At 42.6% G+C, this 15,175-nt stretch overlaps 1 protein-coding gene across 2 annotated transcripts in view; it reads left to right on the top strand.

Annotated features, from left to right (window-relative positions):
* raph1a (Ras association (RalGDS/AF-6) and pleckstrin homology domains 1a) overlaps positions 1-15,175 on the top strand; it is a 57,186-nt gene that overhangs the window by 24,742 nt on the left and 17,269 nt on the right. Inside the window, exons 3-9 of one of the 2 annotated variants that reach the window (XM_041057605.1) lie at positions 2,985-3,119; positions 3,771-3,879; positions 3,983-4,122; positions 4,306-4,554; positions 5,075-5,227; positions 5,358-5,531; positions 8,959-9,033. In XM_041057605.1, the coding sequence (XP_040913539.1) occupies positions 2,985-3,119; positions 3,771-3,879; positions 3,983-4,122; positions 4,306-4,554; positions 5,075-5,227; positions 5,358-5,531; positions 8,959-9,033 (1,035 nt within the window). The remainder of the gene's footprint in view (positions 1-2,984; positions 3,120-3,770; positions 3,880-3,982; positions 4,123-4,305; positions 4,555-5,074; positions 5,228-5,357; positions 5,532-8,958; positions 9,034-15,175) is intronic. The other variant, XM_041057606.1, reaches the window with a different exon arrangement.

The following is a 15,175-nucleotide window of genomic DNA, read 5'->3' as shown; positions in this document are numbered from 1 at the left end:
TCCCCAAACCACACACACACACACACACACTAAATGACAGACCTTCTTAACCACAGGGATCTAATTGTAGCACCGATCCTCACTGTGTGTGTGTGTGTGTGTGTGGTGTGCTTTTCAAAGTGTTTGTATGTGGGTGTGTGACATTCTGCTCTCTAATCTTGTGTGTGTGTGTTGGCTAGCTGTCTCTCCCCAAAGAGGGACAGGGGGACGACAACAGAACGGCTACCCAGGAATAGCACACTGTGCCCTGGGCGACACTCTGGGGTAGCCTGGGTGGAGATGTGTAGTAGAAGGAAAAAAGAAAAGAGGAGGTGAGGGGAGAAGGGAAGGCAGAACAGAGGAGGAGAAACTAGACAGAAGGAGAGGGAAGGGAGAAGGAGCCAGATGAAGGTATAAGTCAAACATACATCCATTTTCTGAGGCGCAGGCGGGGCGTTGTGGTAGCACGCTAAACAAGGTAGTCCAGACACCACTTTCCCCAGAAACATTTTCCAGCTCCTCCTGGGGTATCCCGAGGCGTTCCCAGGCGCTATCAAGATTATCTTGACAGCATATTTTGGGCCTACCCCGGGGTCTCTTAGCAGTTGGACATGCCTGGAAAACCTCCAATGGAAGGTGCCCAGGAGGCATCCTGATCAGATGCCCAAACCACCTCAGCTGGCTCTGTTTGAGGCAAAGGAGCAGCGACTCTGCCCTGTCTCTAAGGGTTAGCTCAGCCACCTTACGGAGGAAACTCAGCTGCTCGTATTTGTGATTTCAGTCTTTCGGTCACCACCCAAAGCTCACGACCATAGGTGAGGGCTGGAACGTAGCTCTGGTACGATGCTCTGTGGGCCCACTACCTGCAGGGAAAGGTTAGGAGTAGTGAAAGTTGGGAGAAGTAAAAGGCACGAACCTAGGCCCTCTGACCCCTCTGAACATTAGAAACAGTACACACACACACACTTAAACAGTGAAGATATTCATTCATTCAGAAGGCTGAATGAATGAATACTCCCTCTCTGCCAGTCTTACTCTTTTCTTCTTACCTGTAACTCTGCATCGCTCTTCCATTTCCCCCAACGTGTTTGTTGTGGTCACCTTTCTTTTTGTTCTTTTTATGTTTTATGGCAGTTGACAAACAATGAAGTGACTCAGTACTGCCACACACTTCTGTGGAGTGTGTCATTGGTGCCTTTCATGTGTGAACCTTTCACGCTGTGTTGCTTTGGGACACAGGACAGTATCGCTCAGTGAGAACATCCGATATCACCTGACCACTTTAGAAAAATAGGAATAGCAACCAGAGCAAGAAGTAACAGTGGGTTTGGTATATTACTGCTATTGCTTGGCAAAATGTTATGACATGTAAAAGTTACACAGTCTGTCTTTTAGGTGCAAAACTTTCAACAAGTCCTTTTATTTATCGATACTGTAGAGCAGATAAGCCAGTATTTAGATTTTTTTTGTCAGATAAATCATTTGAAACCACATTACATGATGTATAAGATGAAAAACATGTTTGCTACTGGTTGTCAGCACAGAGGAGAACTCAGCAGCTGCTGTGTGTCCTTGTCTCTGATCTGGATTCCAGCTAAAGCCACCATAAATTTTCATTACTCTGCGTGTGTGTGATAGTTATCTGCGTCATTAATCACAACAACACTCCCCTCAAAAGTGTGTTGACTTGTTCTCAGACTGGTTAATACCCACACACACACTACCTTAATCTCCCATAACCTTTCCCCTGTTTTTCCCTGCCGTGCTTCTTGTATTCTTTTGTTATAAATCAAGTTCATGATTATTATGATTATTATTATTTTTAGCCTGTAGAACAGACCACTTAGTCTTCCTGCAAATAGAGTCAAAGGCTTGAGAAGTCAAATTAATTTCTTGACCCTGTCAACATGAGGACCTTTGAAATAGAAGACTTTATGTGTTTCATAGCTATAAAATGTTCCAAGATTAAATTGTATTTTTTTGCTCAGGTCAAAGCCACAATGTCCTCAAACTGTCAGAAATATGCAGAGTTACACACAGTGAACACAGAAGGTCAAAGAACGAGGCAATGTAGTGGTTTCAGTGTTAACTGCACCCCACAATACAAAAGAGTGGATAGATATACTAATAATAGAAGATACACTAATAATCTGAATATTCTTGAGCCTTACTGGTCATAGAAGTTTACCAGCTGGAGACATAAAGGTGCTCTTTAAACATTACTGTGCTTATGAACACTGGTAACAGAATTTGGTATTCTGGGAGTAGTTAAGTTTTCACTGTTGCATGGGAAGATGGACTGACTGACAAAACACTCTCACACACGTCTCCGCTCAGCTCTTATTTATGTCTCTGGATCTTCTGAAATGTCTGAAAATCCAAAGCCTTCAAATGCATTGAGATTGCCTTAATAAGGAGGCTGTGGCATATTTTGGGGACAGCCATTCAATGTGTGTCCTGTTTGCTTTATTAAATACAGCTGGACTTTGTCTCCTTAGCTGTTTATTTGCGTGAGTCATTTTCTGATTCTGTCCATTTAAATTTTCACCAGCTGTGGTCTGTCACAAACAGGCTTTTATTGTCATCTTTGATTTTTTTTATTATGGCTTTCACATTTGTCTTCATCTAAGTGCCGATGAACATTTGAAAGGGTTCGGGAATCTTTTTTATGGGGATTTCTGGAACCTGTGGCCGAGCGATTTCGGGAATATTTGGTTTAAGTGTTGTCCTGTGACCTTTGACCTCCTTGTTTTGGTTGCTTACAGTAATGGTGACCAAAGAGTTGAAGCTCCCTCTGCTGTTTGCTTCAGAGAGAGAGAAAGAGAGAAATGTGTGAAATCAGGATGTAATATGAAGTATAGTACAGACCTTTGGCCACTAGATGGAGCTGAGAGATCAGACTGTCTTACCACTGCAGAAGAATTAACCAGTGTCTTTTTCTCCTTGTCTTTCTTTTCATTCTTCTCTTATCTCTTCTTCCTTTTCTTGCATCCTCTTCTCCTCAGATGGACCAGCTGTCAGATGAAGAGGTGGAGGTCAGGGAGGAAGAGGAGGAGGAAGAGGAGGACAGCGATAAGGAGGACCAGGACCTGGATAAGATGTTTGGAGCCTGGCTGGGAGAGTTGGACAAACTCACACAGGTACACACATATAGATGTCCCACACTCATATGGGAAAAAGATACAGGTCTTGTATGGTTGGCATGCGTGTGTCATAGATGTAAACCATAATGCCTGATCCCTGCTTGTCTCAGAAAACACAGCATATATGTGAGGCTCTAAAAAAAAAATAATAATAATTGTTAGATAGGTTTGGGCTACATCGTGTTCAGAGCCGAAATGTTTAGTCTGTCACTTAATCATTTACCAAGCATCAATGCTAAATATCATGTGGTTACTGCTGCTGTTGTCTGTTAGAGATCATTATTCACTGAATATATTTTGGTTTGGTTTTTTTATTTGGAAAAAATAAACAATCAGGAGAAGCCACTTTGGTCTTAGAGGAATTGTGAATGGCTTTTTTCATTTTTCACCATTTAATAGCTGCGCTAACTGCTTGACTATAAAACTAATCAACAGATGGATTGGCAATGGAAATATCCATTATATTTCAGACTCAGCTTGTCAGACTGAGCTCTACCTTTAACATATCTTGTGCTTCTGCAGAGATAATAAATCCAGAATTATTGGACTGCTACTGAAATAGAAGAGTAAAAAAAAAAAAAGGGTTTACATTCATGCACTCACACACTTACTGACACATTCATTTTCTCTTTTTCTCGATCCATGCAGAGTCTGGATGACGGTCGCCCGGAGCAGCCTCCTCAGCAGAAAGCTCCCCTCAGACAGGAGACCAACATGGCCAACTTCTCCTACAGATTCTCCATCTACAACATCAATGGTCAGACACAAACACGCTCACGAACACACACACACACTCACACTTTATTTCCGTTGTGATTTTATCAGTTTGTCTCATGTCCTGATTACCTCTCTGTCTGCAGAGGCACTGAATCAGGGGGAGAACGTGGATCTGGATGCTCTCATGGCTGATCTCTGCTCCATCGAACAGGAACTCAGCACCATCAACACAAAACCAAACAGCGCCAGCAGCATGGCTCGCCTGGGGCTGACCGACACCAAGGTACACACACACCCACCCACATATCTGTGCAAAACAACAACCCAATTTAAAAAAAAAAAATTTTAATTTTATTTTTTTTACAAAACATGAAATTCGTATTTTCTTTTTTAAAAATATTGTCTGTGTGTTCATGTTCAGCTAGACCTCACCGAGTCTATACACAATCTTCCTCTGCATCTCCAGGTCCGTCAGAAGCCTCCAGCAGGACGCAGTGGCAGGCAGCAGCCAGCAGGGGGCAGCAGTGCTGGTGGTGGTGGTGGTAGCAGTAGTAACAGTGTTAGCGGTGGGGGCGGCAGCAGCGGGGCAAGCAGTAGCAGCAGCAGCACCAGGGCTTCTCCGGCTGGCACTATCAGAGCTCCCACCGGGCATCATGGGAGGCCGGCGCTGGCCTCTAACTTCAGTCTGGACGACATCACAGCCCAGCTGGAGAAGGTGTGGGATTTTATTTTCATATAAATATAAATTTATGTAAACAATGTGAGCAAAATATTTATGCATATTCTGAATCATTGTACAGTGTATATGTCAACGTATTTGTACATTCAGTCAGCTCATATTCTCCTAAAAGACATTTTTGTATTACAACATAAAAACGGCAGCGATCGGCCTAATGGGTTCTTCATTATACAAGAAGTCAAATTACAAATCTGTGTAGCCAAACAATTCCCTTCTCAGGCTCACAGACGTCTGGAGACATGTAAGAATAAAAGGGACAGAGACTCAGTGGGATCCAACCAATAGAAATCGGTCAGAGTGAACTGCAGGAAACTTGTTCCATTGTCTTTGTGGTTGAACTGTAGATCTGTCTCAGTTTTCGACCGTCATGGACTTGAACAGACTTGTAGCTTGAGATTTGAAGGACTGATTCATGCTGTGGCCAGTGTTCCTTGTAAAATCGTCTGTGATGTACGATCCTATCCCATCGTCTGTCCTTTGTTTCTCCCTTCTTCAGGCATCTCTCAGTATGGACGAAGCCGCTCGTCAAACCTCGTCCCACTCTCTCAGCTCCGCCTCCACCTATACGTCAGCCACGATGCGGCGGCCCGGTTCCTCTCAGCGTCAGCATCGTCGTACGGGATCCGTTGGCACGGTCAGCGAACATGAGGTAAGCTACTATTCAATATGAGCTCAACCTTTTCATTTTTTGTTGGTTTAGTTTTGTGACAGCTCTGCTCTGCTTTCTCACCTGCGATGTCTCGTCTCTTCTTCTTCTTCTTCTTCTTGTACCACTTCAGGTGCGTTCCATTGTCCACTCCTCACGCTCCTCCGTCACCTCGGCCTCTGGTGTTTCTGTTAACTCTGCTTCTTCCATGGATTCACTGGACAGTGTCCTTCGCTCCAACGAATCAGACAGTCAGCAGCCCTCAGTTCAACCTGAAGGAGCGGGTCGAGGTCATCACAGCACAGAGGTACGTGCCCACTTTTTATGAACAACAAACAACACTAAACAACACTGCCTCCAAAAAGATCTGGAAGTTGAATCAACTGTCGCTCACTAACCTGCAGCTTCATTTAGGAAACACACTAATGGTGTGCAGGTGCACGCCTCAACCAGGTACATTAGCAAACGTGGGAACATTATCCTCAGCAGATGCTGTGGGTAACAAGCTAAGGTTGTCATCAAACAAAACACAAAAAAACAAAGACGGGTTATTGATGAAATCATCTGCTCACAGACAGAAACAGGCAGAACTGACAAACCGTCTCCTTTAGGTAGAAATGATTCTCATAATGTCGACCTAAGACTTTCATCACAACAATAGACGTCACTACTAATTTCATTTTCAGGCTTTTAGCAGCAGGGCTGATGGCGCTTTGACTGGATCCACCTCTCTAACACCTGTCCACCGACTGGGATTACGCTGAGTCCGCTATCGTTTCAAGCGGATTATGAAGAGATTATGTGCGTCAGCCGATAATTGCTTTAAAATTCAGGGAAAATTATCAGCAGACATTAAGTTTTAGAATGGGTTAGTTTGAAACCAATCTACATTTCAGTCAGTCACAACACATAAAATAAAAGCAGATGCTCACTGCTGGTTGAGTTTCAGACATCAGACGTCAGCTGGAATATGGGAAAACACTATTTAAAGATTTATATCTCCAGTATTGTAAAATATTACATGTTAAAATCAGAAGTTTGTGTAACAGGTTGCATTTCCACAGAGAGATATCATCGACTCGAAGTGTTTTTTTATTCTGTTAATCAGTTGTATTGTTTCAGGGTGCAGGGTTTCTCCAGCCGTGCAGCCTTCTTTGCTCTTGAGTTTTTTATAGTGTAGGTTGTTTTAGGTTTCGCTGAAGCAGTGGTTTGTGTTGGTTGGCATTTTCTCCGACTGTTGGCTGTGTGGTGCTGACAGTTTCTGCGGCTTCAGGCTGTGTCCTCGCTTCTTTTATGATCAAAACCGCCCAGTTTGTCTGTCCCAGAATACACTGAAAAGAAAAGCCTGGTCATAATCTTCCCTGAATCACCTGCATAGTCAAATGTGAACAACTCACAGCTGTGCTAGCAAATTGTGAACAAGATATAAGACCAAACAGAGCTTGTAATGATAAGTATTTGATTGATTGAGTATTGATTATTTGTATCTCAGTCTCAATTCCTCCTTTGTTTCTGACCCTGGTGGCTGCTGAGGGACTTCTCAAACCAAAAGAGACAGCCAATGAGCTGCACTGCAAACACAAACCCTGTTCAGTGAGTGGGAAACTGGGTTACTGCTCCAGTTCTTCCAGTGTATACTACAGCAAATCTGAGAGACCAGCAATGGAGAGAACAAGGGAGAGAAATAGAGAGAGGAGGAGTGAATAAAATTAGAATAATGAGATGAGGGGTCCAGAGTGAGTCAGCAAATGATTGTAGATGATAAAAGAATTAATGAAAGGCGATGATGGAACCTAAAGGGCGAAGACGGAGAGAAGCAGAGAGTGACACATATAAAAAGAAAAAGACAGAGAGCAACAGAGAAGAGAAGAAGAGAAATCAAAAAGAGAAGAGGGGAGTATGTGCTGTAGTGTTTTCACCCAGAGCTCTGCTCCCACGAGTCCAGCTCATTAGAAACTAGGACTGCTGCAGTTTGAGTCACAGAGTCTTTCCCTCCTTTGCACGCTCACTCTATTAAGGGCAGTAAAAATAAAGTTTTAGGACTCACTAAGTCCCCACTGAGCTGGACTCCCCAGGAGGAACAAAGGGTAAATGGAGTATTGACCAAAGAGCCTGTTCCTGTTGTGAGAGTGCAGCTCATCCTTTTTTTGTGTTGGAGGTTTGTGAGGTACCTTTGTTGCAGGCCATAATTCCTCATTTCCTACGATCTATTTTTTTTTCTAGCCTGTCACTGGCAAGGGCAGAAATATTATTTATAAAGTGGATTTGATTTCACCAAAAACTGGCTGAAAAATCCAGGTATTAGCAGGTATTAAATTCCACTGTACGTGGTATTAAAAGAACCCTCAGCAGGCTCCACATCCACAGGTTCTCAGTGAGAACCAAAGCCTGTGCACATCTCAGCTCACAGGTGAATAAGATACAGCAGATCATGAATTAATGAATACATTTCTAACCATAATGCTAACTGAAGGATAAAGATGCATATGAATAGTCCTCCTATGTGCAGGAGAATATAACAGCTTTCTCTTCTTGATTACTGTCCTAGAGGAGATCAACACACACACACACACTTGGATGTGGTCGGTCAGATCTTGGCCAAAGGGAAAAGCTGACTGTAATCATGTGTGTGTTTGTGTGTGTATTTGTACATGCATGTGTGTTTGACCTAAATATTATTTTTAATCTGTGTGTTAGAAGTAATGCTTTCTATAAAATGGTTTCTAGTGATTGAAGCACACACACAAAATTATTATAGATGAGAGCAGATAGTGTGTGTGCGTGCGTGCGTGTGTGTGCGTGCGTGCGTGCGTGTGTGTGTGTGTAACAGGTCAGATTTCAACAGTGTCTCTCTGCGCTAACATTATATATAACACAACATAAAATTAAACAAACTGTTAATTAAATATGTCATTTTAGGAAGTGGATATTTTGATTCCAAAACAAAAACACAGATAAATAAATGGATGTATCAAAAATCAGATCAGAAAAAACAAACAGGAAGTGGACACTCGTGTAAAAGGGATGAAACCCTGCTGTTGAACCGGTGACTCAGAGCACTGCTGCACGTTCATGTATGTGGGATTAGATAAAGCTCACTGATCCACAGATTTGGCCTGTGTCTGTCTGTGGAGTTCACATTGTCAGTAAATATGAGTAACATAATAAATAATTCAGCAAATAAATAATGAATAAAAATCTGTCTGGTGCCCCGTTGGCCTGGAGTTAAAATCCTGTCTGTGTGTGCCCTGTTCTGCTGTCTAGCTCTCCGCTCAGCACCAGTAAAGCCTGAAGCAGTTGTGACTGTAAACCTGTTTCTACTTGAATTATTTAACCTTTATTTCCCAAAGAAATGTCCGGGATTAAGGTCTCAGCTTCAGTCCACTTTGGTTTGTGATCTGACTCCAGACGTTACAGGGAAACTTATCATGTCTCCAAAGCTCAAACTTGATATGACTGTTGGTTAATGTTGTCTTAACATTTCCTTTCCCAGCATACCTGTATCATTACCGTAATCTGTTCATGTGTACAGTTCTTCACAGGTTTCTGATTCTCTGACTGCTTTATCAATGATGCTGATGTTTTTCTGTTGCTGATCTCTGCTTCACCGCACACCTTCCTGCTAAACTGCCACATCCAATCAATCAAACAACAGATTAATTCACCGGGACTCTCTGTCTCTCTGTCTCTCTGTCTCTCTGTCTCTCTGTCTCTCTGTCTCTCTCTCTTTAAAGCACTCCTATCTGGACAGGGAAACCTCTCTGATTCTGAGAAACATAGCAGGAAAACCTACCCACCTGCTGACCAAGGTGACACTGCATTCACTATTGCACACGCCCCCCACTTCCCTCGCATGTCAGCATCCTGCCCCCCGCCCTTTGTACATCTATGCACGAGTACATGAGCATGCATGTAGTTTCGCTTTGGATGATGTAGCATGAGTCATGGCCACCATGCATGCTTACTCCTCTTCTTTCCACCTTCATTTTTTTTGCCTTCTCCTGCTCTGTGGTGTTAAAGAAAGGTCAGTTTGTGTGTGGTCATGTAATGAACCATGACGTGTCCTGATTGGCTTCATTATGCTGGTTTCTATTCCCAAAGCTTTACAGAGGCTTAAAATGCACCTGGGTGTCTTCATACGGTTCCTCAGATTTCAGTTTAAAACAAAAATCAGAAAGCTGATAAAGGAACATTTTCTAAAGTCTAGTTTCATAACACTAAGAACTCAATGTGTGTCACACTGTGTAACACTGGTGGATATGTAGCCTGGTTAAAACAACTGATCTGTGTTCGTTTGGTGTGTCATGCTGTGAAGCGTCTGCCTGCAAGGCAGAAATGCACCGGAAGCATCGGATGCAGTTCTGATTCTAAAACATGTCCTGAAATAAAATGGAACAGTGACTTGATTTCCACGCACAAGCAAATCATTATTGTGATAATAGTCAAAAAATACCAATGAAAACCTGCCGCTCAGAGGCTTTTGTAGAGCACGAAAACATCACATTCTTCTGCGTCTGCTTCACTGTGTTTGAGCCTTCGTTCTGTAAAGCGTTGTGGATAAAGGCCGTTACTGTGTTTCCATGTGTGAGCAGCGGTTTGTGCCACTTCACGTTACTGTTCCTGCATCTTTACACATCGCACCTTTGTTTCTCGTTTGTGGGTGAAGTTTGCGACAGAGTTTTATTTTGCTTTCAGTCAAATCTGCATCCAGGGGGCAAAGGCCAATGTGAAGCATGGAGGTTTGCTTCGTTGAATGTTAAGAAAAGGCATGAGTGAAAGCAAACCTGACTGCATGTGTGCTGTGTGTGATACGTGACAGTTTCACTGCTGTCACATGCCAGTGGCTGGCAGGACTGAAGAGTCTTTCAAGGATGCGATCACACAGGAGTTTTTAGAAATGCAGACATGAGTATTGTGCCGGGATTCCCGCAGCTCGGTTCTGACATGAGAAAAAATACTAAATTGAAGTCTGGAGAGAACTGCTGATTTAACATCTGTAAAGACCTACATCATCTGCTGTGTGTACTATATGTATATTTGTCTCACCTCTAATTGGACGTTAGAGAGATAAAATGCCAGTGATGGAAGGTGCCCGACTCCTTTCAGACAAACTGGTTTCAGCGAAAAGCCTGGATGCTAAAAACATCCAAAGCTGCTAACATATATCCTGTGTGATCCTGCTGTGAGACTGCTTCAACAATGCTGCGTGCCTGTAACGAAATGTTGGGAAAACATGTAGTGATCACTTACTCATGTTAAAGAAACTAAGTGCAGGTAAGTGAGACAGTCGACGCTTCTGTGTCTGCTTTTATCAGCTAAAATCAGCTGAGCAGGGATCGAACTGTATGCTCCCGTGAAACCATCTGAAAACGCTTTTCCTCTAAGAAGAAACAAAAACATGTCAACACTGCAAGAAAGGCTAAGATTATTGGTGGGGAAGATTTTGTGTTCGCTGGACACCGACAAATTCTTTCCCCAAGAATCTTTAAGTTAAAGTTCAGATGGTTCAGCGGTGACCTCAGAGGAAGTTGTTATGCGACCTTGTTTTTTTCGTTTGGTAATGAGTGTGTGGAACTCAGCCAGTTACAATAATGGAGCTTAGTAGATGAGCTTGGTGGTAGCTAACACCGATCAATGCAGATAATGGGACTAGCTACTACTCTAATTGTTGTTGTTGTTGTTGTTCAACCCAGATCAGGATGCTGGTCAGAATCTGCCTTTTCTGGTTGTTGATTTTACTTATAAGTAATATTACAAACCAAAGCACATTAGAACATGAAACACCTGAAACAACTCTGAGGAGGATTTATGGAAATTTTCCATTTAGCATTTGTGATGTGACACAACACACATGAATGTCATTGGATCGAAGTATGGCTTCTGATAATGTGTGACTGTAATGTCAGAGTCTCTGCTGCTCTTAAGCTAAAGCTGTAGGCTTCTTAGTGGCTAAAGGCAAAGTTTTATTTGTCTGTGTGTGTGTGTGTGTGTGTGTGTGTGTGTGTGTGTGTGTGTGTGTGTGTGTGCGCGCACGTGTCTAGCTTCTGATTGGATTGGCAATGTCATGATTTGATTGGATGATAAAGCAGATGAGGCGGTTTGATTGGATGTTAGAGGAATGTGCCAGATCTGCAGGGATAATCTTCTTTGGAGCGGAGAGGGGGTGATTCCCAGTAGCATCCTATATATGCACGTGCAAAACACACACATACATATACATATACATACACGCACACACACTCACAGCAGCTGGCAGGCAATGGGCTGTCTCGTTTGGACTTCTTGCTTTGGCTGTCTTTGTAACGGCAGCACAGAGACACTTAAATCTGTTCCAAGTCCTCTTCCAAAAAAAAACAGGAACATCTTCCTAAACCTCAGGGGGTCAGATTGGGTTCTGGATCGAGCAGACCGCCGTAGGCCACCTTTTAAAGCTCGTAATTTGACCTCATCTGGTAGACATCCCTGAATTAGAAAACTGTACTGTGTGGATTTTTCCACACTGATTGTATCGTAGAGTGTTGGATTATTAGTAACAGCACAAAACGAACTCCAAAATTAAGTGAATGTCGTCAGATTAATGTTTTACTTTAAAGATCCATTTATCTCAGAGCAGCTGCCATTGGCTTCAAATCCAGCTTTTACTGCTGTGGATTTAAACCAGGCTGAGAGAACCCGTCTCATCGTCTTTCAGTGTTTCCTTCCTGCAGTTATTCCAACTCCACTGATTCCTGGCGTGAAGTGCTCTGAGCTGCGTCTTGAAAATCGGGATTCTGTTTTAAATTGTGGTCCCAGATTAGAGGGGGGGGCAGGGCTGCGATGGGCCTTGAGATTCCAGGCAGATTACGAGCTATGGGGCCAGTCTAATTCTTGAAGCAGTGATTAGGCAGAGGGTGTAATTATCTGCACTCATTAGAGCAGCTTTCAGCACAGCTGTGTGTGTGTGTGTGTGTGTGTGTGTGTGTGTGTGTGTGTGTGTGTGTGTGTGTGTGTGTGTGTGTGTGTGTGTGTGTGTGTGTGTGTGTGTGAAGTAAATGTATGTACTCTATGAGAAGGTGCTGGCATGCAGTAGTGTGTGTAGTTCTGCATATAGGATGGTGTTTCTGTGTCAGTGTTACACTGCCTCAGCAATAACCGCCCACACGCTTTCTCTTTCACACACACACACACACACTGCTGGCCCAGTTCTGCTGCCTCCGTATAAGTCGCATCACTCCGCTCTGTTTATGAGCCTACGGCGGCTCAGGAGGGACATGTTCCTTATGACTTCAAAGGCAGCGGGATCTTTCCTGAGCAGAAGCTAATTTTAGTGGCTCTATAATGTAGGTCAACTGAATATCTATGAGACAGAGAGAAAGCGTTTACCCTGCAAGCTGGAGATGACGCTGACGACAGTGGTAGGCTGCACAGAAAGCTCCCCGTCGACTGTAGTCGGAGGGAAAACTTGAAAACTGCTGAAAAAATGTTTTTTCTCTAATCGAAAATGAGCATTTTATATCCACATGAAAACATAATGAGATGCCATAATGTAGCATTACAGACCAAAACAATCCAGGAAAGACAGATTTGAGGTTAATTAATGGATAAATTAACGGATTATAATATATTAAGCGGTTTGTAATCGGTTTTCTGAATGGATTTACAGACTTTTAATGGGCACCAAAACAGTTCATGAATTATTAAAATCACATAAGCAGAAACATCATGCAGATTCAGAATTTTTCAGAAGTAAATTGTTCCTTTGATAACATTGATCCAAAGTAACTTTAGTCTCAAAGCAACCCACATTTTAAAATGTGGAAATCAATCAAAGTGTGATGATGAAGATGCTGAAGGCAGAGATGAAGGAGACAGTAATGACTCTGATGGCTGTGATGATGAAGATGACGATGATAACTGACACTTGTTAGCCTCCTGCTTCAGGCGTGTGATGTTCTGTTGATGAAGAATTGTGAATGTAAACTAAAACACACCTTAATGACAACCGGCACAAAAGGCAGTTAGCATTAAAGCCCTAATGCTAATGCACGCACATATAATGCTGCTAACTTTGTCTGACGCACATACTGTAACATGCTAACACCAACATTTTTTCAGTCTAGACATTTTTTTGCAGCCATTAAAATTTTCATTTTTATCTCACAGTTACACCTTTGGTTCAAATGTTAAAAGCCACTAACAGATGATGTATTATATAATATGTTTTGTCTAATTTAATCCTCTATGCTCCTTTTTGTCAGATCTCCACATTATTTTAGCTCCAGCAGGTGTTATGTAAGTCTAAGGTCTGTGCATCACTGGCACTTAAACAGCAGATATTTCGTAATATCAAAATGCTGTTGTTGTTTTTTTGTGATTTAGTGACTAAATATATTATCAGTCTCAAGACTGCGCAAGCTAGAGATTATTTGGAAATAAATAAAATAGAATAAATTGGAATTTAAGGACCTGTAAAATAAAGTGTTACCAACATTTATAACATATTTTTCTTATATTGTTAGTTATTTCTTTTGATCACATGAATCCCACGTAACTGGTTTGGATCTGGTTTAAATATTATGAAGTGCCAATCAACAGAAACAGGAAATTTTCTCATAGTTTCAACTGATTTTGTGCTTTTTGATTTCTACGTTTTCACATCATCTTCTCACACTTTAATATCAAAACTGATTTCTATCATACGTTTTATTTGTTCTACACTATGATACCTTGACAATTCACAGTTTTTAATGCAAACCCTCAAACAGTTGAACTGACTTAATCTGTGAGGCTCAAACCAAAACAGAGGCCAGTCATTATGAAGCTGTTTATGAGCTTATACTGAAGGCTTCCCTGCTGCGGCTGCTTCGAGAATTTGGGTCTTTAGTGTGTGTGTGTGTGTGTGTGTGTGTGTGTGTGTGTGTGTGTGTGTGTGTGTGTGTGTGTGTATGTACTTTAGGGTTTTTTGGGGGGTGTCGATAAGGAGATTGGCTGCTAATCTCCTCTTCCTCGTCTTCCCCGTCATCCTCATTTCCTTCTGCCCTTTCGCTCATTCACAATACGGATCCCCCCGTGTTTGTGTGTGTGTTTGTGTTTAAGCTGATGGGCTAAAGTGGAGCACCTCCGCCAGGGCATACACACACACACACACACTCATACACTGGTGTGAAGTGACTGGAAAGATCCCCTAAAACTGATCACATAAGACGGTGTGTTAGAGAGAGGGAGACAGGGAGTGAAGTAGTGAGCGTGAGCTGAGGACAAAACGAGGAGAAAAACAAATCAGACGAGAGAGTTGAAAAGGCGACTGTGCTGCATGGAGCGAGAGAGGAATAGAGAGACTGTCAGGAGGGGGCATGAGAGCTTGAGATAAAGAGATCAGTGCCTCTGCATGTAAGTTGGCACAGCAACCGCGCCCCTCCCCCACCCCCATCCATCTCTACTTCGCTCTCTCTTCCTCTCATTCCCTCTGTCTCGCTCGGCCAGGGAGGATGTGACGGGACAAGGTAGCATCTTTCACTTTGATTTTCTAGCTAAGCGTGGAATGAGTCAGTAAATCTGTCAGTCAGTCAGTGTGGAGGGAAACCAAACAGTCAGCTGCTTCACCAACCAGGCGATCAGTCAGTCTGCGGGTCAGTCAGTAGGTTTCCTATTTAATTAGTGAGTAAATCTGGCTCTCAGTCAGTCTGTAAATCAGTCAATAACTAGATTAGTCAACCTGCAGGTCTGTCAGTCAGAGTATAAACTGCCTGTCAGTTTCTCAGTATTTCTACTATTTTCTGTTATTCTTGTGCTGTTCATGTTTTTACCCGTGGTTCTACTTCTACTCTTGTTTTTGTTTGCAGATCTTGTGTTTGTGTCTGCACTCTGCTCTGCTGAATTCAAGGCTATCTGACTTCTTCTGCTGCTTCGTCAACCATCCATCCTCCTCCACTGCCTCATTCTACTTTTTTTTTCTTGCAACTCGTTATCGTA

This window comes from Toxotes jaculatrix, chromosome 15, assembly GCF_017976425.1.
Source record: "Toxotes jaculatrix isolate fToxJac2 chromosome 15, fToxJac2.pri, whole genome shotgun sequence".
NCBI lineage: Eukaryota > Metazoa > Chordata > Actinopteri > Toxotidae > Toxotes > Toxotes jaculatrix.
The sequence above is the reverse complement of the archived record's forward strand: the minus strand, read 5'-3'. Positions and strand labels throughout refer to the sequence as shown.